The 25,803-nt window shown below is 47.3% G+C and overlaps 1 protein-coding gene across 4 annotated transcripts in view; it reads left to right on the top strand.

Annotated features, from left to right (window-relative positions):
* CSMD2 (CUB and Sushi multiple domains 2) overlaps positions 1 to 25,803 on the top strand; it is a 694,802-nt gene that overhangs the window by 470,413 nt on the left and 198,586 nt on the right. For all 4 annotated transcript variants that reach the window (XM_061412621.1, XM_061412618.1, XM_061412619.1 and 1 more), the window contains 4 exons: positions 3,763 to 3,978; positions 5,572 to 5,760; positions 12,415 to 12,584; positions 24,815 to 24,971. In XM_061412621.1, coding sequence (XP_061268605.1) covers positions 3,763 to 3,978; positions 5,572 to 5,760; positions 12,415 to 12,584; positions 24,815 to 24,971 — 732 coding nt within the window. The remainder of the gene's footprint in view (positions 1 to 3,762; positions 3,979 to 5,571; positions 5,761 to 12,414; positions 12,585 to 24,814; positions 24,972 to 25,803) is intronic.

Consider the following 25,803-nt stretch of genomic DNA (forward strand, 5'->3'; position numbering starts at 1 on the left):
GTAATTTGATGTCCTTGCTCTCCAAGGGACTCTCAAGAGTCTTCTCCAGCACCACAGTTTGAAAGCATCAATTCTTTGGTATTCAGCCTTCTTTATGGTCCAACTCTCATATCCATACACGATTACTGGAAAAACCATAGCTTTATCTGCACCCTTCGTCGGCAAAGTGATGTCTCTGCTTTTTTATTATTATTGATAAATTAATTAGGATGACAGATTTTATCAATGAGGTCTAAGGAAAAGTACAGAATATACTAAAAAGTACTGAGACTTCCTATGTATGTATATATACAGATATCTTCAAATTGGATAATTATAATTATCTAACACTTTCAAATTAGACTGCTTTTTAAAAACATCAGATTATATTAATTGGCACACATTTTTGCACCCCAGACCTTTCCCCCAGTAGATGAGCTCTGGGTCCAGGTCTGCCTTCCTCCAGACCGTCTCCTCTCCTAACACCCTGCTCTTTCTGCCCCAGTGAGAGGTCGCTGTCCTTCACACGATTCTGTACGCTTCACTCCAGTGGAGTCCTTGTTTGCGTGTGCATCTGTCACACCAAATCTGGATTCAGACTCCAACACTGCCTCTCTATTTCTGTGACAATGTCTTCATTTTCACACAATGGCCAAAGGAGCCCCAAGCGGTCAACACAGCTGGGAAAGCCAGGGGTTTCATCTCAGCTGTTTACTCATCCTTAGGATGCCTGCCAAGTGTTTCCTCCTTTGGAGGGGTTGTATTTGCACGCTCGAAAAACAGAAAGCACAGTGCTTAATTCAGCTTTGTTTCCACCCGCTACTGTGTCTGACCCAGCCTCCACGCAGCCCTCTGCTCCACCAAGCCTCTTGCCAAGCTCTGCAGAAGGAGAATGGTCTTCTCATATGCATATGTGTTTACATGTCAGTAGTACAGGATACCTGCAGGCTCACGTGCCCGTGGGAATCCACGCGTGCTTACACCCCTCATGTCACAGACTGTGACTGCTGTGACGCCTTCCCAACCCCAGGGGCACAGTCACCCACCCTCCCTCTGTGCCCCGCCTCTGGATCTCACTGCTGGTGTGTCTGTCTCCTCCACCAGGCTGGGAGATCTTTCTCAGTACCTAGCACAGATCTGGCACTTAGCAGGCACTCGAGATCTATCTCTTTCTTTAAGATTTATTTATTTATTGGTCGTAATGGGTCTTCGTTGCTGCATGCAGACTTTCTCTAGTTGTGGCAGGCAGGGGCTACTCTTCGTTACGGTCTGTGGGCTTCTCACTGCAGCAGCTTCTCTTGTTGTGGAGCCTGGCTCCAGGTGAACACACTTCAGTAGCTGTAGGACATGGGCTCAGTAGTTGCAGCTCTCGGGCTCTGGAGCATTGGCTCAGTAGCTGTGGTACATGGGCTCAGTTGCTGTGCGGCATGTGGGATCTTCCTGGACCAGGAATCAAATTATCCTCCCTTGCCTTACAAGGCAGATTCTTGACCCCTGAACCACCAGGGAAGCCCAGGATCTATTTCTTTGAGTAAATAGATAAATGGGTGCATGTCAGCTGCCTGAACACAGGACATTTACAAACTGCTTCCCTGGTCCCACCACCTCTATGGGGTTCTGTTCCCCCAACCCCCGCCCGTAGAATCCCCAGTATTCTGTATCGCCAGTTTCTATCAACACAGAGGCAAAGTAATGAAAACATCTAAAATGCTTTAGCATGAAGACCTTGCATCTAACCACCATTTATCCCGAACATGTCAGTGATTATCTAGAGAAGTAGTCCTCACACTTGTATGTACCTCCACATCTCTTGGAGGATCTTGTTAGCATGCGAATGCTGATTTAGGATGTCTGAGGTGGAGGCCGAGATTCTGCATTCCCAACAAGCTCCCAGGCGATGCCCAGGATCCCGAGGTCTGTGGACTTTGAACAGCAAGTGGGCGCAGCATTCCTTTCCTGCCTGCATCCCTGCCCTGGCACATCCATGGGGTGGATTCCCATAGGCACACTCGCTCGTGGGCGGACATGCATTGTACATCCGTCCACCCAAACCCAGCTGCCATCTGGACAAGTTCAAGCGTTGCTCTAGGTGCTAAGATCTTGCTGCTCTATTACCTTGCTCACCTCCTGGCCCCTCCCACCACCTGCCCCCCCCCCACCTTCGACTCTCTTTTCATCGCAGGAGAAGCTGCATCCTGGGGTGGTTTACTGCACAGCCTCTGCCACCAGATTGCCTCAGTTCAGAACCCAGCTTTCCCACTTACAGGTTGGGTGACCTTGGACAAATGATTTCATTGCTTTGTGCCTTGGTTTCCTCGGGTGTAATGTGGAGATGAGAAGAATCATACCCAGGTTGCAGGGTTAGTAGCAGGATGAAATGTTTTTGTATCTTCCCTTCCCATTGATAGGAGCCAACTACAGGCAACTCAGAACAGTGATGCACACATACCAAGGGCTGAAATTTCCTCTCATTAGTGGGTGCTCTCAGCCCCTCCCCCGCAGTGGATGTCCCCTCCCCTTCTCCCTCTCAGATGGCTGCCTGGCCCCTCTCGACCGCTCCTCTTCCTCCTGTCTTCTGTGTGATGCCAGTTCCCCCCAGGCTTCCAGTCTACCCTTCTCTGATGACTGCCCTGCCCACCTCCCTTCCTCTTCATGTTTGGGGGTTCAGGCAGCACCTGTTTGCCAGTGACCCCCAGATCTACTGCTGTAGTCCGACCTTAACCCTGAACTCCAAGTCTGTACATCCAGTTCCCTCCTGCTAGCTTGTGCTTCCTGAATGCTGACCGTGCAGAGTGTTCAAAGCCAAAGTCATTGCCCTTCCACCACTTGCTCCTCTTCCTATGTGTCCAGCCCTGGATCACGAAAGACATCACTGTCCTTCAGGTCAAGACCCTCCCCCGTCACCCCTTGGTTCCTCCTTTGCCTCTGTTGCCTCTGATCCGTGTCCACCTCCCCTCCCGTGTCCCACGTCCCTTTCCTGCTCTTGTTCCCTTGGCTGACCCCATCCACTCTCCCCCTCAGCGCATGGCTGATATCCTTCTAACTGTTCTCTCTGCCTCCCCTCACTCCATTTCCTCCTTCTCATAGCCACCAACATCTTGCTAATCTGAAATCTGGTACACTCTGGATAGGATAGGCCCCCAACACCTCTCGAAAAATATCCAGTCTGGCCCCAGAGAGCCTGCATGTCCAGCTCCTCTTCTGGATATTCCCGGCTGAGTACGTCCAGCAGCACCGCCCGGCTCACCAAGCCCTGGAATCCACAGCAGCTCTGTCCCCTGCCTGGGGCACCCTCTCCCCTCTTAGCCGGTTATTTCCCCTGCCTCCTTTTAAGACCCCAAACAAATACTCTTTAGTGAGGCCATCCTGCCTTTCCCTCTTTCCCTTCTGTCCCCCAATGCAGTCTGATCTATATTGATGACAGTGTTGGTTACTCTGCACGGTGGCTCTATCCCCTAGCACCCACCTAGCCCTGAATCCTAGCCCTTGGCAAACACCCAGCAATATACGAAAACCTGTTGACTGAATGAATGACCTAACCATAAATCTCCCTTTCAAACTGGGACAAGCCTGAAGCAGAGTCTTCCTCCCTGAGTGGGCCTGTGGGCAGGGGCGTGTCCGGCACACCTGGGCCCTTCGCTCAGGTTGGCCTGTGCGTGTTGCTATTGGACTTCTGCACACCGAGAGATGTTTACAAACGGGGAATGCTCGGCAGACGCCGGCGTGCAGCTGGGCTCCTTCAGCCCTCTCACCGTTGCCCCCTGACCCTCTGGCTCCCGGCAGGTGTGTTCTTCACTTTCCACACCTTCCACCTGGAGAGCGGCCACGACTACCTCCTCATCACGGAGAACGGCAGCTTCACCCAGCCCCTGCGCCAGCTGACGGGCTCGCGGCTACCGGCCCCCATCAGCGCCGGTCTCTATGGCAACTTCACCGCCCAGGTCCGCTTCATTTCCGATTTCTCTATGTCCTACGAAGGCTTCAACATCACGTTCTCAGGTACAGCACTTGAGGGTCCCCCGGGCGAAGAGGGCACTCTGTGCCTCCACCCCACCCCCATTATCAGCCAGCAGATGGCGCTGGTCCGCTCCCCAGCCTCTAGGAGGGGAACCTCAGTGCTGTGGCAGAAGGTAGTTGGTTTAGATACAAGGACGAACGTTCCTTATAGTGGGTTGGAAGGAGGTGTTCAGGGTTCTCTCTGAATGTGACCGGCCCAACTGATGGAACTAGAGGACCTCACAGAAGTCCCTTCCAGCTCTAGTAAGTCCAGATCCTTCTTCTGATTCCACTTCCACTACTTCACAACCACAGCAATTTCCAAAAACAAAGAAAAAGAAGGGAGATGGAAATTAACACGTTGGAGTGTTTTAGTCTCATTCGGAGACTGCTTCACCAACGCTAATTTAGTAGTGATGGATAATTTTCACTGTGTTTAGGAATCCTGAAACGAAAGCTTTTCAGTTTGCATTCAGGGAGGAAAGAGGGCCCTTTGCTCCTCTGCGGCTCATTTCACTTGCTCCCAGAGCACCCTCCTTCCCATCCAGGAGCAGAGGTAGCAGGTAGATTTTCCCGGGATGCACAAGAGATATCTGACCTCTAGGAAATGGGACATGGCCCAGCTCAGCCCCGCAACTCCCTCCAGCAGATGCCTCCTGCCATGTGCTGGCTGATGGGACATATCCAGCCAGCCTGCCTTGTGCCTGCGTGCATGCTAGGTCACTTCAGTCATGTCCAACTCTTTGCAACCCTAAGGACTGCAGTCTGCAAGGCTCCTCTGTCCATGGGATTCTCCAAGCAAGAATGCTGGAATGGGTTGCCATTTCCTCCTCCAGGGGATCTTCCCCATCCAGGGATAGAACCCACATCTCCTGTGGCTCCTGCATTGGTAGAAGGGTTCGTTACCACTGAGCCACCCCCATCTGCCTTATCCCGTCTGTTTTTCCCAACCACACAGAGCCCTGGGGTACAGTGTCCCAGAAGGGCATTGCCCATGAGGACAGGAGAGAGGTACTTCTGTGTCATCGCTAGAGACATAAAGTCACTAGAGGCTGGTCCCTGTTCTGGCAATGCCACTCCATCACACTTGCCATCTGCCTCAAGTGTCAGTGTTCCTGAGGCACAGCTTTAACCAAATTCAGCTCTTAGGTTCTTTTTCCGAATGTAAATTGCCCTAGGCTGGGTCTTCCATTTCTGACCCCTCTAGAACCAGGCTGAATTGAATTGAATTGGCTCGGTATCCAGGGAGAAAGAGGCAGGAGGGTCTGCAAGCCTGAAGCTGGGCTTCATGTGGAGATGAAGGTTAGAGGAGGGACAGGTCTGCCTCATAAATCCCCCTGGGAAGCAAGCCTCCAGAAACACAGTGCCCTCTCCCACTCCTCCTGGCTAGGAAGCACTCAGACCGCCCGGAGCACAACCTGCCTGTTCTCCCCTGCTTCTGTCCCTCTCAAGTTATCTCTCCTCTCCTTGCCTTTCATGGATCCCTGCATATCCTGTGCCTCTGTCTGTCCTCCTCTCTCGCCCTCTTCTCCCTGGCGTCTTTGTCTGTGTGCCCCTCCTCTGTCTCTGACCCTGGCTCTCTTGCCTCCCTTCCAGAGTATGACCTGGAGCCCTGCGAGGAGCCAGAGGTCCCAGCCTACAGCATCCGGAAGGGCTTGCAGTTCGGCGTAGGCGACACCTTGACCTTCTCCTGCTTCCCCGGGTACCGTCTGGAGGGCACGGCCCGCATCACGTGCCTGGGGGGCAGACGGCGCCTGTGGAGTTCGCCTCTGCCAAGGTGTGTTGGTAGGTGGTCACGTGCTTTCATTTTGCTTCACTAAGGGGGTTGGCCGAACTTTAGTTGATTGCTGTAAGGTGGTGGAACACACGTGGGCCAAGAGGCCAATGGGACTGGGTTTGAGAAGAGTCTTAGCACATGGTGACCTGCAGTGGGACCTCAGGGGGGTGGCCTACCCTCCTTCCGCTCCAGCCTCCTTATCTGTACAGGAGGGATGGCAGTCAACTCCTGCCTCATGGGCTGTTTGGTAGCCTCAGCTGACCTTTACAAAGCGGCTCCACAGGAGGCACTCGGATGAAATCAACTTCCGTAGTATTAACTCCCACCCTTAAGGCACATTCCCACGGCTTCTGGATGCCTCTTGCAGAGAAATCTGGGTGGAGCGTGGGTGGACCTGTGGGAAGGAGGTATGACCTTTGCCCATGAAGAGGCCCCATATGGTGGAAGAGAGGGCTGATTTTACTAGTTCAGTGATGGTGCTAGCTTTTGAGACTTTCCAGAAAGACTCCATCCATTCAACTGGGGAGGACAGAGGGCAGAGGGAAGCAAGAGTTAAGTTCATTTCTAGAGCACCCATTGCAGATCAGACATGCTTCTAGACGCTGGGAATATAAAACTGAACATCATAGAGGGAGCCTTTCCACCCCTGGTCTCACATTCTGGTGGAGGGAGATGGGCTACAAGCACATGGGTGTGTAGTGTGGCAGGCAGTGTTGAGGGTTAGAGAGAAAGAGTAAGTCAGCCTAGAAAGTGTGGGAAGTGTTTATTAAAAGTGATCAGGAAAGGCTTCTCTGATGGATTAACAGTATATAGTAGAGATCTGAAGGTATCCAAGGAGATCCCAAGGCATTCACGGGAGACGAGGGGGCCAAGTGCCAAGGCCCTGAGCCACGAGGACGCTCACTGCTTCAGGGACAGCTTGGAGGCCAGCCTGGAGTAAGCAATGGGAAAAACAGTAGATGATGAGGTTAAAGAGGTAGCTGATGCAGTTGAGACCAGGAGCCCTGTGACCCAAGGCCCTGCCGGCCTCGTTGCCAAGGAGCTGGAGAAGACTCTTCAGAGCCCCAGGCCCAGAGGGTACAGAGAAATGGGGTGATACTCCAGGGAGCTGGGACAGTTGCTGGCTGTCCCACACGTATAAAGTTCATGCCCTGCTTGCTCGATATTCACACCATGGGGTAGATGGACACAGGCTGGCTCAATGGAGTACTTACCATGCTCACTGTTAGCCACTAGGAACTCATGTTCAATGTTAAAGAAAACCCCAAAATACCAAACAGATCAAGACAGCACTTCCCTGACTGAAACAGGGGTTGGCATCTTGAGGGTCCATGAGGTCAGCCTTGCCTGAGATGATGCCACACAGCCCTGGGGGCTCTGTAGGGGACAGTCATAAACAGGATGGCAAGATGGGCTGGGCTCGGGCCAGCTGATCACATGGGCCCAAGGTCAGTTCTCTGCTCTGCCATTTACCAGCCACTGGATCTTGGGCAGGCCACCCAATCCCATCGGCCCCAGCTTCTCTGTATTTATAAAGCAGAGATGGCAATACCCAGCTCACAGGTTTTACTCCAGATTAGAAGGCATGGTTTACATAAACCAGCAGAGTGCCATATGATTATCATCCTTTGGCCAATAACATTTTTATCATTATTTATTAATGACCAACAACCAATAACCTTGCACGACCTCAGAGGGGAAGCATTAAAACAAATAGATGAAGAATCCCATTTTGATCAATTGAGTGATCTCAAATTTTATTCTTTCTCCTATAATCATCCCCCCCAGAGCAGCAGTCTCCAGCCTTTTTGGCACCAGGGACCGGTTTTGTGGAAGAAAGTTTCTCCACAGACCGACATGCAGGGGATGGTTTCGGGATGATTTAAATGCATTACATTTGTTGTTCACTTTGTTATTATTACATCAGCTCCACCTCGGCCCATCAGGCCTTAGACCCTGGAGGCTGGGGACCCCTGCCGTAGAGCATGTGGCCACCCTGGCCTGTGCATACAAGCAGGCACACATGTAGCTCCCACTGCGTAGATTCAGTTTCAACCTGGCTGCTAGCAGCTCTTTTCTTCTCTGGAAAAAATGTCTTCAGCTCAGTGGTTCTGAGGGGAGTTTTTCCTGAATGGGATTATCCAGGACCGCAGATGTGCTCACGCCCTAAGCTCTCACCTCATCCATCTCGCTCCATAAATTCATTCTGTAACTTATTATTCCAATTACTGTTTGTTCATGGCACCTCACAATATTTTCATTATTCCATTTGTCTTCTGTTTTGTATGTATTAATACCGCATAGCAATTATAATCACCTCTAATTACCGCCAGCCCCGCAACAGAGCCTCAGGCTTGGAGGTATCATGGGAATGCCCACTCGGGAGATGCTCCCGGTTGCCATATGCACTGGAGGTGTAAATTGGATGACTTACCAGGAACATGCCCTGCTGAGAAGGAGATAAACAGTTCTGGGCTCTAATTCATGGTATGGCAGGCAACACAGCAGCCCCTGACCTCAGGGTCCCCTAAACTGGATGTGGAAAGGACAGCCCTGACCCCAGAGGACCCCATTCTGCAGAATGACCCTGTCCTTGGGAGCCCCATGTGATGGAGCAGCCCTAACTCTCCACCTCGGGGGGTGCCCCAGACTGAGGGACATGACACAGCCCCTGCCCTTAATGAGACCTCTTCTGATGGGGTGGCAGAAGTCGAAGATGCCTGAATCAGCCGCAGTACTTGCCAGCACAGATGACTGTGTGTTTCTCTGGAATGTTTATTTGTTTTCATTTATGCTTATGTTTGACTTTTCAATGCATCTGCTCACCTCCCCTAATGCTTTGGAAGCTCTCCCAGGAGCCAGCACCATGTCCCTATACCTCCTGGACACTCCCTAGTGCCCTGGAAAAAGGCCTTGGCAGAGGGGTCCATCTGAAGTTGTTGGCCCCCTTTCCCTCCTTATCGAGGAGTTGGGCATGTGGGACAGAGGAGAGAGCCATGCTGGGGCAGAAATGGTCTCCAGCTCTTGTGCAGCAAGCCAGGGGCAGAAAGGAGGTACCAAACTACACCAAGGCCCTCGTGTAACGCAAACCAATTCTCGGGAACCAGGTGGTGAGCAAGGGGCATCAGGAACAGTGAGGGCGCTGTGAATGTCAGGCAACTAGCACCTGCTCCCCAGGAAGCTTCATGGGCGTCCTGACAGCCAGAGCCCGGGCAGTTGGGGCTCCAAATGAAAGCAGATAAGCTATGCAGATTCACTGCGTTAGATGGGAAGAGAAAGGAATGGTACTTGTTGAGGGCCTACTAGGTGCTATGTTGTTATTCAGTTGCTAAGTCACGTCCAACTCTTTGCTACCCCATGGACTGCAGCACACCAGGCTTCCCTGTCCTTCACTATCTTCTGGAGTTTGCTCAGACTCAAGTCCATTGAGTCGGTGATGCTACCTAATCATTTTATCTTCTGTCACCCCCTTCTCCTGCTGCCCTCAATCTTTCCTAGCATCAGGGTCTTTTCCAAAGACTTAATTCTTCGCCTCAGGTAGCCAAAGTATTGGCACTTCAGCTTCAGCATCAGTCCTTCCAATGAATATTCAGGGTTGATTTCCTTTAGGACTCACTGGTTTGATCTTGCAGTCCAGGGGACTCTCAGACGTCTTCTCCAGCAACCCAATTCGAAAGCATCAATTCTTTGGTGTTCAGGCTTCTTTATGGTCCAGCTCTCACATCCATATATGACTATTGGAAAAACCATAGCTTTGACTATGAGGACCTTTGTTGGCAAAGTAACATCTCTGCTTTTCAATACATGGTCTAGGTTTGTTATAGCTTTCCTTCCAAGGAGTGCTTTCGTCTTCTAATTTCATGGCTGCAGTTACATTTGCAGCCAGGTGCAAACCACTTCCGATATACTCACCTGCTGCTGCTGCTAAGTCACTTCAGTTGTGTCCCACTCTTTGTGACCCTATGAATCATAGCCCGCCAGGGTCCTCTGTCCATGAGATTCTCCAGGCAAGAATACTGGAGTGGATTGCCATGCCCTCCTTCAGGGGATCTTCCCAACCCAGGGATCGAACCCTCATCTCTTATGTCTTCTGCATTGACAGGCAGGTTCTTTACCACTAGCACCATCTGGGAAGCCCATATAGTCACCCTTTTCATCATAAAATTTCATAGCTGAATCCTCTCTAGCTTTGTGTGGATGCTGTTATTGTCCAGCTGGAGGCAGATGAAGAGACAGTGGTTCAGAGAGTTGATATAACTGGTCTGTCTGTGTCTAAAGTCTGTGCTCATCCCACTGCACCACATGCCATTCCCTAGACAGAAGGGAATACCGTGTGACCCCAGAGATGATGGAGAGCTGCTTCAGAGGGCTGGCCATGTGATGCGACTGAGGGATAATACATGTCTAAACATGCACATCCTTCAGCACACCCTGCCCAAATACCCACCTTCATCGGAGGGCACCCAAAATATATCCACACTTTAGAAATAATATCCACCTAAACTATCAGCGGCCCCCAGGGTTCCTGTCTACCACCCTGCTTTAGTTTTATGCCCCAGCCCAAGACATGCATTACGCATGTTTGAACACTTTGCAAACAGGCTGAGTTGAAAGTCCTGCAAAGTGAGATTTCTCCTCCAAGACAAATGATGGCTGTCTTATTCATTTTGAGCTGCTGTAAGATAATAGCAGCATGTGGGTGGCCTCAACGATGCACATTTCTTTCTCCCAGATCCGGAAGCTAGCAAGTCCCAGATGAGGGTGCCAGCAGGTTCAGTGTGAGGTGGAGGCCCTCCCCTTGGCTGCCAGACAGCGGCCTTCTTGCTATGTTGTCCCACAGCCTGGGCTCTGCTCAGTTCCTCTGCTGTTAAGGGCGCTGACCCCACCCTGAGGGCTCTCAGCTCATCATATCTGGGGATCTGGGCTTCAGCATAGGAATTTGTCAGGGAGACACAAACACACGGTCCACAGCAATGGTTAAGGTAAAGTCTTAGGAAGCTGAAGCTGGTCCTGAAATGAAAAGAACCCAGGGACTAGGGCTGGATGAAAAAGTAGGGACTGGTGGGCAGAACATGATCCCTATCTTTAAGGGTCTAAGGAGCAGCGCTGGGGACAAGAGAACACACAGAGGTACAGCTAAGCCCACAAGAGGCTCCACTCTGAGTTTTCTTGCATCACATGCTGCCTCCACACTGCTGTGGCCTAGGACACTCCAGGCTTAGACAAGCGGAGTTGAAGGTGTGGTCAGCAGTCCCTTGGTTGACTTCAGGGCCCTTCTAGCCAATAGCCGTGCCTAGAACAGGGACACTGAGGAGCAGTTTGGAGAAAGCAGACTTGCTACCGTCAACTTCAGAGATTCAACCCTTGCTCCAGACTCCCCGTATGTCCAGACAAATAATGGGCCTGCCATCTGGATGTGTATTTATATCCTTCCAGAATCTAATTATTTTTAGAGCTGTCCATCCTCTGAGGTCAGCGTCCTCCATGTTTATTCATTCATTCATTTGGCAAATATTTATTTTACAGACAATCTGGGTCAAGCCTTGTAAATTCATGGATTCATTAAGCATGACCCTGACCTTCAAGTAACTCACAGTTTGGGTAGGGGGTACAGGCAAGTAACAAGCTATTAGGGTGCAATCTGGTAGATGCTCTGCCACAGGGAAGCCTAGGAAGTGGCTTCCTAATTATTGAAGCCCCTAGGGAGCCAACTGCAGAGTCTTTCAGCACGCGGCCTGCCCTGCGACACCTCCCCTTTCATCACTGCTGCCTGTCCTGCCCAGGCACCGAGTGAACAGGTGGGTGCTGAGGGTGCAGAAATATGACCAAGTCCGAAAGCATCCACAGTGAAGTGGAGGAGAGAGAAATGTTAACAAACAAGTCAAGTACTAAAAATAAAGGTATGGGAACAATGGGGAAAGAATGACTAATTCTGGAGGAAGAAACAGATTTTGAGAGGAAAGTGTGAATTCATTAGCTGTTGCACGAAACAGGGTTTCCATGGGTCTGTGCCAAACCTTTCTCCAGAGCCTCGGAGGCCCTAAATTCTAGGATCAAGAGGGTTGAGTTGTCAGCCCCCTCCTCTTCTTGAATTGACAGACAATCTAAAGTGCTAAGTACCAGAGTCTTTATCTTCAAAACAGGGATGATAATCAGGTTGTGATTAATGGCTGAAACGTTTTTGTAAAGCTTGGGAGATGCTAGTGATTATTATTCAAATGTGTCCCCTCTTGGTTGCTATCCTTTGATACGGAAAGGCTGCATCCCTCCTCACTTAGTGGCCCCCAGCTTCTGCTGATGCCTTCCTTGGTCATTTTTGTTGCTATGATACTATATGGGCAGATGGGAGAGAAGCTGCTTCATGACACTTTAAAAGTGGAGGGTGACTGGTGGGTTCGTTTCTGTCCCTGAAGAAGAAAGACAAACTGAAGGAGAGAAGTAAAGGGACGAAGCAGAACTGCAGGTAGTCTGGTGTTAAAAAAAAAACAAAAACTTTGATCAGCAGTCCTATAGATAGGCAGACAAATGGGCAGGTGAGCAGGCGCGTCGGCAGGTAGAGAGGCGAGCTGCTCATCGTCTTCTGGGGTTCTCCAGTGCTGTGTATTGCATCCCGGATGTAGCTGGCTGGCATTAACCTGTTATTATTGTGATTCTGTTTCCAGCTGAGTGTGGGAATTCGGTCACGGGCACTCAGGGCACTCTGCTGTCCCCCAACTTTCCTGTGAACTACAATAACAACCACGAGTGCATCTACTCCATCCAGACCCAGCCAGGGAAGGGAATTCAGCTCAAAGCCAAGGCGTTTGAACTCTCTGAAGGCGATGTCCTCAAGGTAACACTGAGAGATGTCACAGTGTACACTCGTCACGGGCTGCAGAAGTGTGGTCGCCATGCCCATTTATCTCTGGGCGAAGGACTTAGCTTCTCTTCTTCCCCTTTGAGTCCCAAGATATTGTCCTCACTCATCCGGGAGAAGTGAGAACCTAAGAGAGAAGGGTAGATGCATGTATTCTAAAGAACGTGGATTTAGAGTTTGCGTAGGAGCCAACTGCTCTCAAATATGTATGTGATGGATTTGGGGTAGCAGGTCAGTGGATTGGGTTTTCCATTATGAACTCTGACCATCAACCTGGATAAGGAAGAAATCATAAATACGTGTGGATACCGTCTGTTTATATGTACATTTGTCGATGTGCGTGCATCTGTGTCTGTGTGTGTACTTGGTTTGGGGGATCTGTGTCTATGCATGTTTGTGTTTTGCGTGGGTGCATCTGTGTATGTTTTGAGTTTGTGTTTCAGTAAATGGTTTGGCTGTTCAGCAGCTTCGTGCACCATGGTGGCAGTCTACAGGTGGCAGTGGGGTTAAAGAAGGTGAATTCAGGGTCTCCGTAAAAGAAAGAGGTGAAAGGACTTGGACTAAAGAGAGGCTTATAGAGGGCGCCTTGTTAAGACACTGAACACATATATGACTTGTGTTTCTTTCTGTGTGTGTGGTTAACTGTGTACCCCCAATAATACATGATGTGTGTATGTATGTAACCAAAGTCTTGACTCTGGAGAATTTATCAAAGAGCTGCCTTATTAAAAGGGACTGTAAGGAAAATCTCACATGGAGTAGGTTCATTTTCATCCTAGGCTAAGAACTTTTGTTTTTTTGCATATTCTAGAATAGTTTTATTCCCTGTAACTAGAGAAGTCGAGACATTAGCAACAACCAAAGGTCATGGCTCTAGAAAATCCAGAGAGAAACCATTAAGCAATCCCCACCCCTTAGGACTCTCTCTAGATATAATGAGTATACTGTGCTTTGTATATAGAGATGATACTCTTGACCCTCCCATCTGGGGCATGTGTTTGTGTGTGTGTGTCTGTGTGTTCAGAAGGTTTCTCTCAGTCTTAACCTAATTATTCTTAAACCCAAGAGGCCATACTATGCGATGACCAGCTGGGACCAGATACGCCTGAACTAGAACAGAATATGGTAGTGGCCCAGGAGGGAGTGGGGCCCTATCATTAGTCCCTTCAGCTCTGCTCTTCAACCTCTGAGCTGCCCAGACACAGAGACGCAGTGTGCCTCTCCCCATAAGTGAGCGATACCCAGGCCCTGTACTTCCCAAGGGCGGTGTCTTCAGGCACGCCCTGATCTCAGTGCTCTCCGTTCATTTCTTCATCACCTACAGCAGAGCCTCAGAGGACACACCCAGGGACAGCAAGGTCAGGTGACTTCCTCGCTCTAGCAGTCCAGACAGAATTGATGAAAGCTGGACAATACGGAGAACATCTTAGAGAAAAGCTGTTGTTCACCGGGAGGAAAAGAAGGCATTTTTGAGGCATAATGTAATTTTCAGGTTTTGAGGGGAAAGTGAGCAGCAGTTTTGTGCGTGTGGCCTGCCAGGAGGGGTCCCTTCCTCGGTGGGTGGAGGTCCCTTCCTCGGTGGGTGGAGGTCATGTGGAGCATGACCAGGGCCCGAGCATCCTCTCCAGGGTCTGGACTCAGAGGCGCACTTAAGACATGGTCAGCAGGCGTGCATACCCCACTGCACTGCCTGGGTTCTGCCTGAGGGTCAAGTGGTGTGGCTTAATAGACCACAGGGAGACATTTGAACGCACTCAGAGTCAAAAGGGAGGGACCTGGGGCATTATCCCCAGGTCAGAGGTCAGGGAGGGCTCAGGCAGGCGTCAGGACCTCAGATGGTTCTTCGGGGCTATAGAGAGAAGGGCTGATTTTCTGTGCTTCTTGCAGAGATCTTCCCAAGACTTCAGATTTGGTCTCTGCAGCCTCCTGTCCAGGGACCCTGCCACCAGCCTTCTAATACTGGACTTGACCTTGTTGCTGAAGAGCCTCTTCCCCCATTTCTAGGCCTCTGTAGGGTCCTCCTAGGAGACTGGGCTGTGGCTCTGACCTATTCACATGATCCTGTATCCACCAGAGCCTCCGCAGAGAAGGGGGTCTGGGGAAGGCAGAGGGCAGGGCCCCGGGAGGTCGTGTGGTCTCCCGTTCTAACTCTTCACCTCAGAGCCCTCGCCCTCCCAAGGAGAGCCTGGGACACAGCGGTTCAAGAACAAAAGGGAACACCTGGTGGCAGCCTCCCCCTGCAGCCACCCTCAGCTGCGTCGGCAGGGCCGCTTACCCGTGTCGCTCTCATCTCCCTTGACCCAAAGGAAGCAGCACCTCAAGTCACCCCCAGAAGCATCCTGCCCTTGCCCTGTGTAATCTGCCAGAACATCGGCGTACTTCCAGTCCCGAGGACACACCTGACCCTCCCAAGAAGCCCCAACATGTACCTGGACTCCTTCCTGCCCAAGGAGACCCATCATCTCCTGAACACATGCGTCTGATCAACTCTCCAAACCTGTCATACGCTCTCGTGTTTCTAACCTATGAAATGACTGTTTTCTGGCTCTTGTGACCCTCCCCTCTCCTGGTCTTTTCCTTACCTTGAATAACTGAATATTTCTTAGACCTCACCCTGCACATACTCCAGCTTGTCTCCCAGAACTACCTGATTTATCCTATATAGGTTCCCACCAAAATCTTGACCTCTGATATCCGCAAGACAGGAAGGGCCTCTCAGTGCCATAGTGTGAAAAGACAACTCTCAGTTCAAGATGGCACACGAAGCCCATGTATATAACTACGTCCTCTACATGTAGGTTCCCATGAAAATGACTAAAGGGACATGAAAGCAGGGGGGATTAGGTAAGGGTGCCTTTCACATACAACTTAAAGAAAGTTCTGCCAAATGGAATACCCCACAAAGAGGGTCCAGATTGAGAAAGGTTCTGATCAAATTGTATTTCACGTAAGTGAAGTTTTTCCTGTGGATTAAGTGCTAGAAACCTCAAGGACACATGCATCTGAGGCCACACAGAGCAGCAGGGCCTGGAGCCAAGGACATGGGACTGTTGGCAGGAGCCAGGTCTCAATCCCACTAGTGCTTCTGGAAACTGCGCTTGGTCAGAGAGACCTCCCAGAGCTAAGCTCCCTCACAGCACAACATTCTGAATTTTATTTGGCTGTCATTGGCAAGCAGGATAAAGCAGAGCAATGCCTTGGCTGGCACCTAACAAGAGTGGGCAGGCTTATTAGAGAAGAGGCGGCCACAATCACACGCACACACACACACACACGCATGCACACTCCTTCACACACACTCACTTTAGCACCAGGAGAGGCTCCTACTATGTTGTGGCCTCTTCTGGCTTAATTCTTCTTCCCCCCCTTAGAGATGACTGAGTCTTTCCACTGTCCATTCTTCTCTATCTGTCGTGATTTGCCAACAGGAAAATGAACTGGATATGTACAAATATTTAGTAGATCAGAAGACAGGACCTGTCTGAGGAGTCAGACTTAATTGCCCCCTCTGTAAGCAACAAAGGAAAAAAAAAATACTTTAAAAGCTTCTAATTTGTATTCTTAGCAGGATTTGAGAGGATATTATATTTATGACACAAAAATAAGCAATAATGAAAACAGAGCAATCTGAGATGAGGAAAGATTGAACAGAGATGAAAAACATGATCACCCAATTAAAAATGGAATGGAGGCAATGAGCAGAAGATGGTAAACCACAGAAAAATGAAATCACTTTATTATAAGATAAATTTGAAAATTCTTCTTTCATCTCATAATGAAATGAAAAAGAGAGCTCTTTTATACTAATAAAATGTACAATCAATCCACAGTAAAACTTTATGTGCCAAATAACATAGCATGAATAAATTAAAAATTGCTAGAAATGTAAAAAATTTTAATAAAGTCACAGTCATTGTAGAAGATTTAATATACCTCTGTTACTCTCTGGCATATCATCTAGATTAAAAATAAATAAGGATTTAGGTAGCTTGAATAATAGAATGAATCCAAAGGAAGTAGGAGAAAGATACGTTTAAAGATAAAAGGAAAAATGACTGAAAAAAGGAAAAAAATAAATAACAGAATAGAATAGACAGAATTCTAGACAGAATATGCGGGACTGGTCAATGAATAAAGAAGCCACAAATATATAATTTTAATAATGAAAAAGAAACATAGTCATAGATAAGATACAGATTATGAAAACAATTAGAAAATGTTTAGGGAAAGCATAAGCCAAAATTATGAAAGCTTCAATGAGATGGAAAAATTTTATAGATAAAAAGTACTGATATCAGGAAAAAATACTAATTGGAATAAACCAATAGCCATTTAAAACATGGGAATTCTCTCTCAAACTGCACAGGCCTAGACTGTCTTACAGATAAACTCATAAAACTTCATGGAACGATTAACCCCTACAATAATCAAACTGTGTCAAAAAGAGAAAAATTAGCACTCATCTCCCCACGCATTTAAATGGGACAAGTAAAAATACCTTATATCAAACTGAATAAGGACAGTATAAAGTATTAGGCCAGTTTCACTTATGATCATAGACCAGGAGTCCTAACAGAATATCATGTTGAATCTAGCTGCACATTAAAACAAAAATGACCAAATGGGATGGATTCCAGGAATATAAGAATGTGTCAATATTAGAATAGTTCCTAATTTTATTTACTAGGCAACCCATGTGAAATTACCTTTTTAGTAGGTCAAGGGCTGTCAAATATCAGCAATTTTATTCTAGTAACAGATTTGCATGCTAAGTTGCTTCAGTTGTGTCCAGCTCTTTGCAACCCTATGGACTATACCCCACCAGGCTCCTCTGTCAATGGGATTCTCCAGGCAAGAACACTGGAGTGAGTTGCCAGCCCTCCTCCAGAGAATCTTCCCAGCACCAGAGAGCAAGCGTGCGTCTCTTATGTCTCCCATGTTGGCAGGTGGGTTCTTGACCACTGGCACCACCCGGGAAGCCCATAAACAGACTGCTGCTGCTGCTGCTGCTGCTGAGTCGCCTCAGTCGTGTCCAACTCTGTGTGACCCCATAGACAGCAGCCCACCAGGCTCCCCCGTCCCTGGGACTCTCCAGGCAAGAATACTGGAGTGGGGTGCCATTTCCTTCTCCAATGCATGAAAGTGAAAAGTGAAAGTGAAGTCGCTCAGTCATGTCCAACTCTTAGCGACCTCATGGACTGCAGCCCACCAGGCTCCTCCATCCATGGGATTTTCCAGGCAAGAGTACTGGAGTGGGGTGCCATTGCCTTCTCTGATAAACACATTAGGAGAGAAAAATATAAGATCCTGCCAACATATCCCAAAACATGTGATGAAAGTCAGTACTCATTCATGATTTTCAAAAATATGTCATAAAGCTACGGATAGAACTTTCCCAACTAGATAAAAAAAAATTTCTACCAACACCTGTAGCAAACATTATACTTAATGACAAAACTTCCTAAGGATTACCAGTAAAGTCAGGAACAAGATCAGTTGTTCTGCTACCATCAATAGTATTCACTTCCAAGCCACTACAATTATACAAAGAAAAGAGCAAATAAACTGTAACAATTAGAAGGGAATATCATTGGAAAAGACTCTGATGCTGGGAGGGATTGGGAGCAAGAGGAGAAGGGGACGACAGAGGATGAGATGGCTGGATGGCATCACTGACTCGATGGACGTGAGTCTCAGTGAACTCCAGGAGTTGGTGATGGACAGGGAGGCCTGGCATGCTGCGATTCATGGGGTCGCAAAGAGTCAGACACGACTGAGCAACTGATCTGAGCTGATCCTAATTGTCTCTTATTTGGGAAATACAAAACAACCAACCAAAAACTTATCAGAACCAATAAGACAATTTAGCAAAGCCACTGATGTTTCTACAGCCAATTCAAACATGTAATAAGAGAGAGTTCTTATTACATAAGGAAGGAAGTTCTTATTACATAATAAGGAAGAGTTCTCCTATAGAAACAAAAACTGTTAAGACACCTAGGAATAAGCCTAACAAAAATGTGTATAATATTTACTGAGAAAATTATAAAACTCTATTATGAAGGACATAAAACTAAAATAAATGCAGAGAGATTTCATATTCAGGGCTGAATAAAGTCTATGAACAGGCAATTCACAGAAGAGGAGAGTAGAATTGATAAACATACAAAAAGATGTTCCACTTTGGTGATAATCAGGGACATAAAAATTAAAATAAGAAACCATTTCACACTCATCATATTGGAAAATTTTAGAGTTCCTGAAAATAGCAAATGTTGGCTAAGATATAAAGGAATGAAAGCTGCCATACGTTGCTGGTTCAGTTCAGTTCAGTTCAGTTCAGTCGCTCAGTCGTGTCCGAATCTTTGCAACCCCATGAATCGCAGCACGCCAGGCCTCCCTGTCCATCACAAACTCCCAGAGTTCACTCAGACTCAAGTCCATCGAGTCAGTGATGCCATCCAGCCATCTCATCCTCTGTCATCCCCTTCTCCTCCTGCCCCCAATCCCTCCCACCATCAGAGTCTTTTCCAATGAGTCAGCTCTTCTCATGAGGTGGCCAAAGTACTGGAGTTTCAGCTTCAGCATCATTCCTTCCAAAGAAATCCCAGGGCTGATCTCCTTCAGAATGGACTAGTTGGATCTCCTTGCAATCCAAGGGACTCTCAAGAGTCTTCTCCAACACCACAGTTCAAAAGCATCAATTCTTTGGCGCTCAGCTTTCTTCACAGTCCAACTCTCACATCCATGCATGACCACTGGAAAAACCATAGCCTTAACCAAAGGGACCTTTGTTGGCAAGGTAATGTCTCTGCTTTTGAATATGCTATCTAGGTTGGTCATAACTTTCCTTCCAAGGAGTAAGCATCTTTTAATTTCATGGCTGCAGTCACCATCTGCACTGATTTTGGATCCCAGAAAAATAAAGTCTGACACTGTTTCCACTGTTTCCCCATCTATTTGCCATGAAGTGATGGGACCTGATGCCATGATCTTCGTTTTCTGAATGTTGAGCTTTAAGCCAACTTTTTCACTCTCCACTTTCACTTTCATCAAGAGGCTTTTTAGTTCCTCTTCACTTTCTGCCATAAGGGTGGTGTCATCTGCATATCTGAGGTTATTGAGATTTCTCCCGGCAATCTTGATTCCAGCTTGTGTTTCTTCCAGTCCAGCGTTTCTCATGATGTACTCTGCATAGAAGTTAAATAAGCAGGGTGACAATATACAGCCTTGACGTACTTCTTTTCCTATTTGGAACCAGTCTGTGGTGCTGGTAGAGAGATTAAATTGGTTTACTCTTCGAAGAGCAAACTGACAATGTCTAACAAAATTGAAGATGTACCTTCCCTGTGTGACCTACTTCTCCATTCTAGTTCTACATGTATGCCCTAGAGAAACTTGAATACTGTGTAAGCAGATATGCAGGGGCAGTGTTCATAGGAATGTAACATTGTAACTGTGTGTTAAACACGATCCACTTAACATATTCATTTTGAAGGCAGCCATCTTGCTGACCTGTCTTATTAGATGTAGTGGCTTCATGCACATTAAAAATCAAGTTTATTTGTCAATTACACCTCAATAAAGCTGAAAAAACTGGAAGCATCTAATAGAGAAAAAAGAAGGTTAGATGTACTGGCTGTGTGCAGATTCTCTCAGATTTGTCAGGGATAAATCCATCACCTATATATAATGATGAACTGGACCATCACAGCCATTTTCTTATGGACAAGCAATATTCTGTTAGGAAATAAATGCATACAAAGACCCAAATGCCAAAATCAATAAAAAATATTAAAATGCCCAGGAATAAGTACAGACTTTTACTGAGAGATATAAAAGACAACTTTATTAAATGGAATCAGATGTCATATATACACATAGGAAGACTTAATATCATGTAGGTATATGTTTTCTCTGTTGTCAATCCATATATTTAATGTTAATCAGTGAGAATTATAGAAATTATTTTGGGTCTTTGAGGGGAGTACGGAGAGTTGTTGTTTTTCTTAATTTGAGAAAATTCTTGAGTTTATCTAAAAGAATAAATATGAGAGAAGAATTTCTTAAGTTAAAAGAAGACAAATGAGAGGGAACTTGCCCTACTAAATATTAAATATATTACAAAGCTACCATAATTAAAACAGTATAGCTCATGTACAAGCGTGTTAAGTCGCTTGAGTCCTGTCTGACTGGGCTGTAGCCTGACAGGCTCCTCTGTCCATGGGATTCTCCAGGCAAGAATACTAGAATGGCTTGCCAGACCCTCATGCAGGGGATTTTCCTGACCCAGGGATTGAACGTGTATCTCTATGTCTCCTGCATTAGCAAGTAGGTTCTTTACCACTAGCACCACCTCAGAAGTCCAGCTCATGTGCAGGAATAGACAAAAAAATAACTGTGGTAGCATAGAAAGTTGACCCCAAAAATTGTTGAACTATGTATGTAATAAAGGTGGCTTTAAAGTTGATAATCGGAGAAGGCGATGACACCCCACTCCAGTACTCTTGCCTGGAAAATCCCATGGATGGAAGAGGCTGGTGGGCTGCAGTCCATGGGGTCATGAAGAGTCAGACATGACTGAGCGACTTCACTTTCACTTTTTACTTTCACTCATTGGAGAAGGAAATGGCACCCCACTCCAGTGTTCTTGCCTGAGAATCCCAGGGATGGGGGAGCCTGGTGGGCTGCTGTCTATGGGGTCGCACAGAGTCGGACACGACTGAACAACTTAGCAGCAGCTAGCAGTAGCAGCAAAGTTGATAATGGGTGGAATATTTACAGAGTTAATTGGTTAAAAATGGCTAATCCACAAGGAAGAAAATGTATCTTATCTTTTGTGCATGCTAAGTCGCTTTAGTTGTGTCCAACTCTTTGTGACCCTGTGGACTATAGCCCACCAGGCTCCTCTGTCCATGGGATTCTCTAGGCAAGAATAATGGAATGGGTCGCCATGCCATTCTCCAGGGGATCTTCCTGATCCAGGGATCAAACCGTGTCTCTTAGGTCTCCTGCACTGGCAGACAGATTCTTTACCACTAGTGCCACCTGGGAAGCCCATCTTATCTTTTACCATATGCCAAAATTCCAGGTGGATTTCAAGGCAAAATTACTAAAAGAAGCTATTGTATTATTTATTTTAAATGGCAGCCCACTCCAGTATTCTTCCCTGGGAAATCCCATGAACAGAGGAGCCTGGCCGGCTACAGTCCATGGAGTCACAAAGAGTTGGACACAACTGAGTGACATTGGAAGGACTGATGTTGAAGCTGACACTCCAGTACTTTGGCCACCTGATGCGAAGAGCTGACTCACTTGAAAAGACCCTGATGCTGGGAAAGATTGAGGGCAGGAGGAGAAGGGGATGACAGAGGATGAGATGGTTGGATGGCATCACCAACTCTATGGATATGGGTTTGGGTGAAGTCCAGGAGTTGGTGATGGACAGGGAGGCCTGGCATGCTGCGGTTGATGGGCTCGCAAAGAGTTGGACACGACTGAGCTACTGAACTGAACTAAATGGAGTGACTAACACTTTCACTTCTTTCATACATTTATTAGGTGCTTCTTACGTACCAGGGCATTTTCCTCATATTCTGGACAATGATATGCCAACAATTATATTTTTAAATATAATTCATAATTATATTTACATTTTTAAATATTATCATATTATCAATAGTTTTGAATTTTGCACTTTATTTGAATCAGGATCCAAATAAAATCTACACACTAGATGAGTTGCCTCAAGTATTTTTTTGTGCTTAGGTTTCTACCTCCATCTCTTCTCTTTTTGTTGTTGTTGTTCAGTCACTAAGTTATGTCCAACTCTTTTGTGACCCCATGGACTGTAGCCTGCCAGGCTTCTCTGTCCATGGGATTTCCCAGGCAAGAATACTGGAGTGGGTTGCCATTTCCTACCCCAGGGGATCTTCCTGACCCAGGAAGCTCAAACCCACATCTCCTGCATTGGCAGGCAGACTCTTTACCACTGAGCCACCTGGGAATAATTTACTTGTTATTTATTTTTGACTTGTTTGTTTATTTGTAATTTATTCATTTCATGTGTTCCTCTGTCCTCCATATTTCCTATAACTTGGAAATTCGATACAGTGGCTTGATCTTAGTCAGGTTTAATTTTTCTTTTGACAAAATGACCCCGTAGTTATTGGTGTCTTCCATTAAGAAACATATGGTGACTAGTTGTCTCTCTGATTGTGATGCTGACAAATGTTGATGACTAATCCCTTGATCAGTCAATTAGGAAATATATGTGTTAATGGGTAAAAATATTTTTATAGCAGTCTGCATGTAACAGTGAGCGAAACTCTTTGAATTGGTGTCATCTCTATATCTGTCGGTGCTCTGGAATTCTCCCAGTCTATCCATGACATAAAACAATTGCATACAGGATCTGGAAACAGACTTTTGAGGCTCCCAGGGGCCTGAACAAATCTCTGTAATATACAGCACTGTTAGCTTGAAGGATGACTTCTTTTAGAAAGCTTTGCTTCATAAATAGTAGGATGGAAATATTGTTCCAATTTGCTGGCAGCTGGCACCACATCCTGTGCCATGCACAAATATTCATCACCCACCCATAGATCCCATCTTTGATATTTACCAAAGCACCAGGGGGTCCCTCGCTCAATCACAACTTCTGTTGTTATTTGCACAATTATCTGGAAAGGAGCAGCAACCTTGGAACCTGGGGAGCCAGTTCATTATTCTGATGATTGTTGTCTTTGCCGGTGCTCAGAAGTTCAGGGGACAGATGGGAGTCAGGGAAGCCAGATGCCTGCATGATTCCACCCCTGGCTAGCCCAGCAGGCCCTGGCTGGAGCCCTCATTTTAGGAGGGAAGGGGCAGAGGCTGAGCTTGGGGAATGGGAAGATATGTGACATCTGACACCCTGGACATTTTAACTTCATCCTGCTGGATCCCAGGGCCCTGGACCTGCAGAGTGTGAGACCAAGGCCACTGCCACAGTGGGGTGGGGGTAGTGTGCATGTGTGCTCAACTGCATCTGACTTTGATGCCCCAGGGACTGTAGCCCACCAGGCTCCTCTGTCCATGGGATTTTTCAGGTAAGAATACTACTGGAGTGGGTTGCCATTTCCTACGCCAGGAGATCTTCCCAACCCAGGGATCGAACTCCCATCTCTTATGTCTCCTGCATTGGCAGGCAGATTCTTTACCACTGAGCTACCAAGGTGGGATTAGGGAGGAGGACAACTATCTCATCTCCTGGGTGTCTCAGATCATGGAAGGACAGGATAGGGTATCTTGCAGTGCAGAAATGCCAAATGCTTGCAGCCTCAGTTTTCAGTTCAGTCACTCAGTCATGTCCAACTCTTTGCGACCCCATGAATCACAGCACGCCAGGCCTCCCTGTCCATCACCAACTCCTGGAGCCTACTCAAACTCATGTCCATCGAGTCGGTGCTGCCATCCAGCCATCTCATCCTCTGTCATCCCCTTCTCCTCCTGCCCCCAATCCCTCCCAGCATCAGAATCTTTTCCAATGAGTCAACTCTTCGCATAATGTGGCCAAAGTACTGGAGTTTCAGCTTTAGCATCAGTCCTTCCAATGAACACTCAGGACCGATCTCCTTTAGAATGGACTGGTTGGATCTCCTTGCAGTCCAAGGGACTCTAAAGAGTCTACTCCAACACCACAGTTCAAAAGCATCAATTCTTTGGCACTCAGCTTTCTTCACAGTCCAACTCTCACATCCATGCATGACCACTGGAAAAACCATAGCCTTGACTAAATGGACCTTTGTTGGCAAAGTAGTGTCTCTACTTGCAGCCTATGGGTCTGCAGAAACAGATGGCTTGGGTAGTCAGGCTGCCCCAACCTGGCCTCCCCAAGCTGCTGAAGAGTAAGCTGGTGCCATATGGGGGTTGGGGGAACAAGACCAGAACTCTCCTGGAAAGGTTAGAACAGCAAGCAGTTCCTAGAGATCAGATTCACACCAAGATAGGCCGAGCCCAAAACTGGTACCAAGTGGAGGCGAGACAGATTGATAACCCACATGGTGGCCAACTCCACTCTGCTGTCTTCCTTGCATCCGGGGGCTCAGTGCCCCTCTAACAGTTGTTATCTGTGCTGAACTCTGGGAATGTGGGCTGTGGGTTAGGGAGCTCTTGTCCCAGATAAGGTCATGCTGATAACATGGGGTTGGGGTCTCTCCTGTGTCCAGGTTTACGATGGCAATAACAACTCTGCCCGTCTGCTCGGGGTGTTCAGCCGCACCGAATTGCTGGGGGTGACACTGAATAGCACGTCCAGCAGTCTGTGGCTTGATTTCATCACTGATGCTGAGAACACCAGCAAGGGCTTTGAGCTGCACTTTTCCAGTAAGTCTTTCTCACTTCTGAATGGACCATGAAATCGGGCTCTCCCTGGTTCCGCACACTGGGAGGCTGGGCTCCGGGACGTCACCCATCAATGAGTGGGTTTGATTTTTTCTGACTGGTGCACACTTAGCTGATTGTTTCCCCTGAGACCCTGTGCCCGTGATGTGGATAAGCTCCCACTTGGCGTACAGCTCCATGGTTACACCCATGATTAACTGAACTCAGAGTTACAGAGCACCTTTTACCCACTCATCACCTTTAACTCACTAAAAATAATAAGCACTGAGTCTTTTAATTAAATCAACCAAAGATAGCCTTTCCTAATCATGATATTTATAAAATAATGTTCGGCTACAGTCAGATGTAAAAAATGCAAGCACCAATGGATAATTATGTTCTTTTTTTACCACTCCCTGAAGAGTCAAGTGTTGACTCTTTCCCTCTTTTCCTGACTGTAACTCCCTCCCTTATTCCTGAGATTGCAGAAAGAGAAAACACCAGTGGTTTGTCCACAGCTACAGAATACTTAGGGTGGTATCTCCATTCTTTGGCTTCACAGCTATTTTATTCATTGATTTGAGCTTCTACTTGCCCAGTAGCTACAAAGAAATGTGCTTTTTATAGGCTATTTTAAAATCCAGTGAGTATCCATCAATGTGATATATCCATCCATACCATGGGGTATTATTTGGCCACAGAAAAGGATCCAGTTTTGATCCATACTACAACATGGTTGAACCTTGAATACGTGATGTTAAGCGAAAGAAGCCCATCACAGTACATGTGGACATATGTATTGCATGATCCATTTATATGAAGTGTCTAGAATAGG

Source organism: Bos javanicus, chromosome 3 (assembly GCF_032452875.1).
Source record: "Bos javanicus breed banteng chromosome 3, ARS-OSU_banteng_1.0, whole genome shotgun sequence".
NCBI classification, from domain to species: domain Eukaryota; kingdom Metazoa; phylum Chordata; class Mammalia; order Artiodactyla; family Bovidae; genus Bos; species Bos javanicus.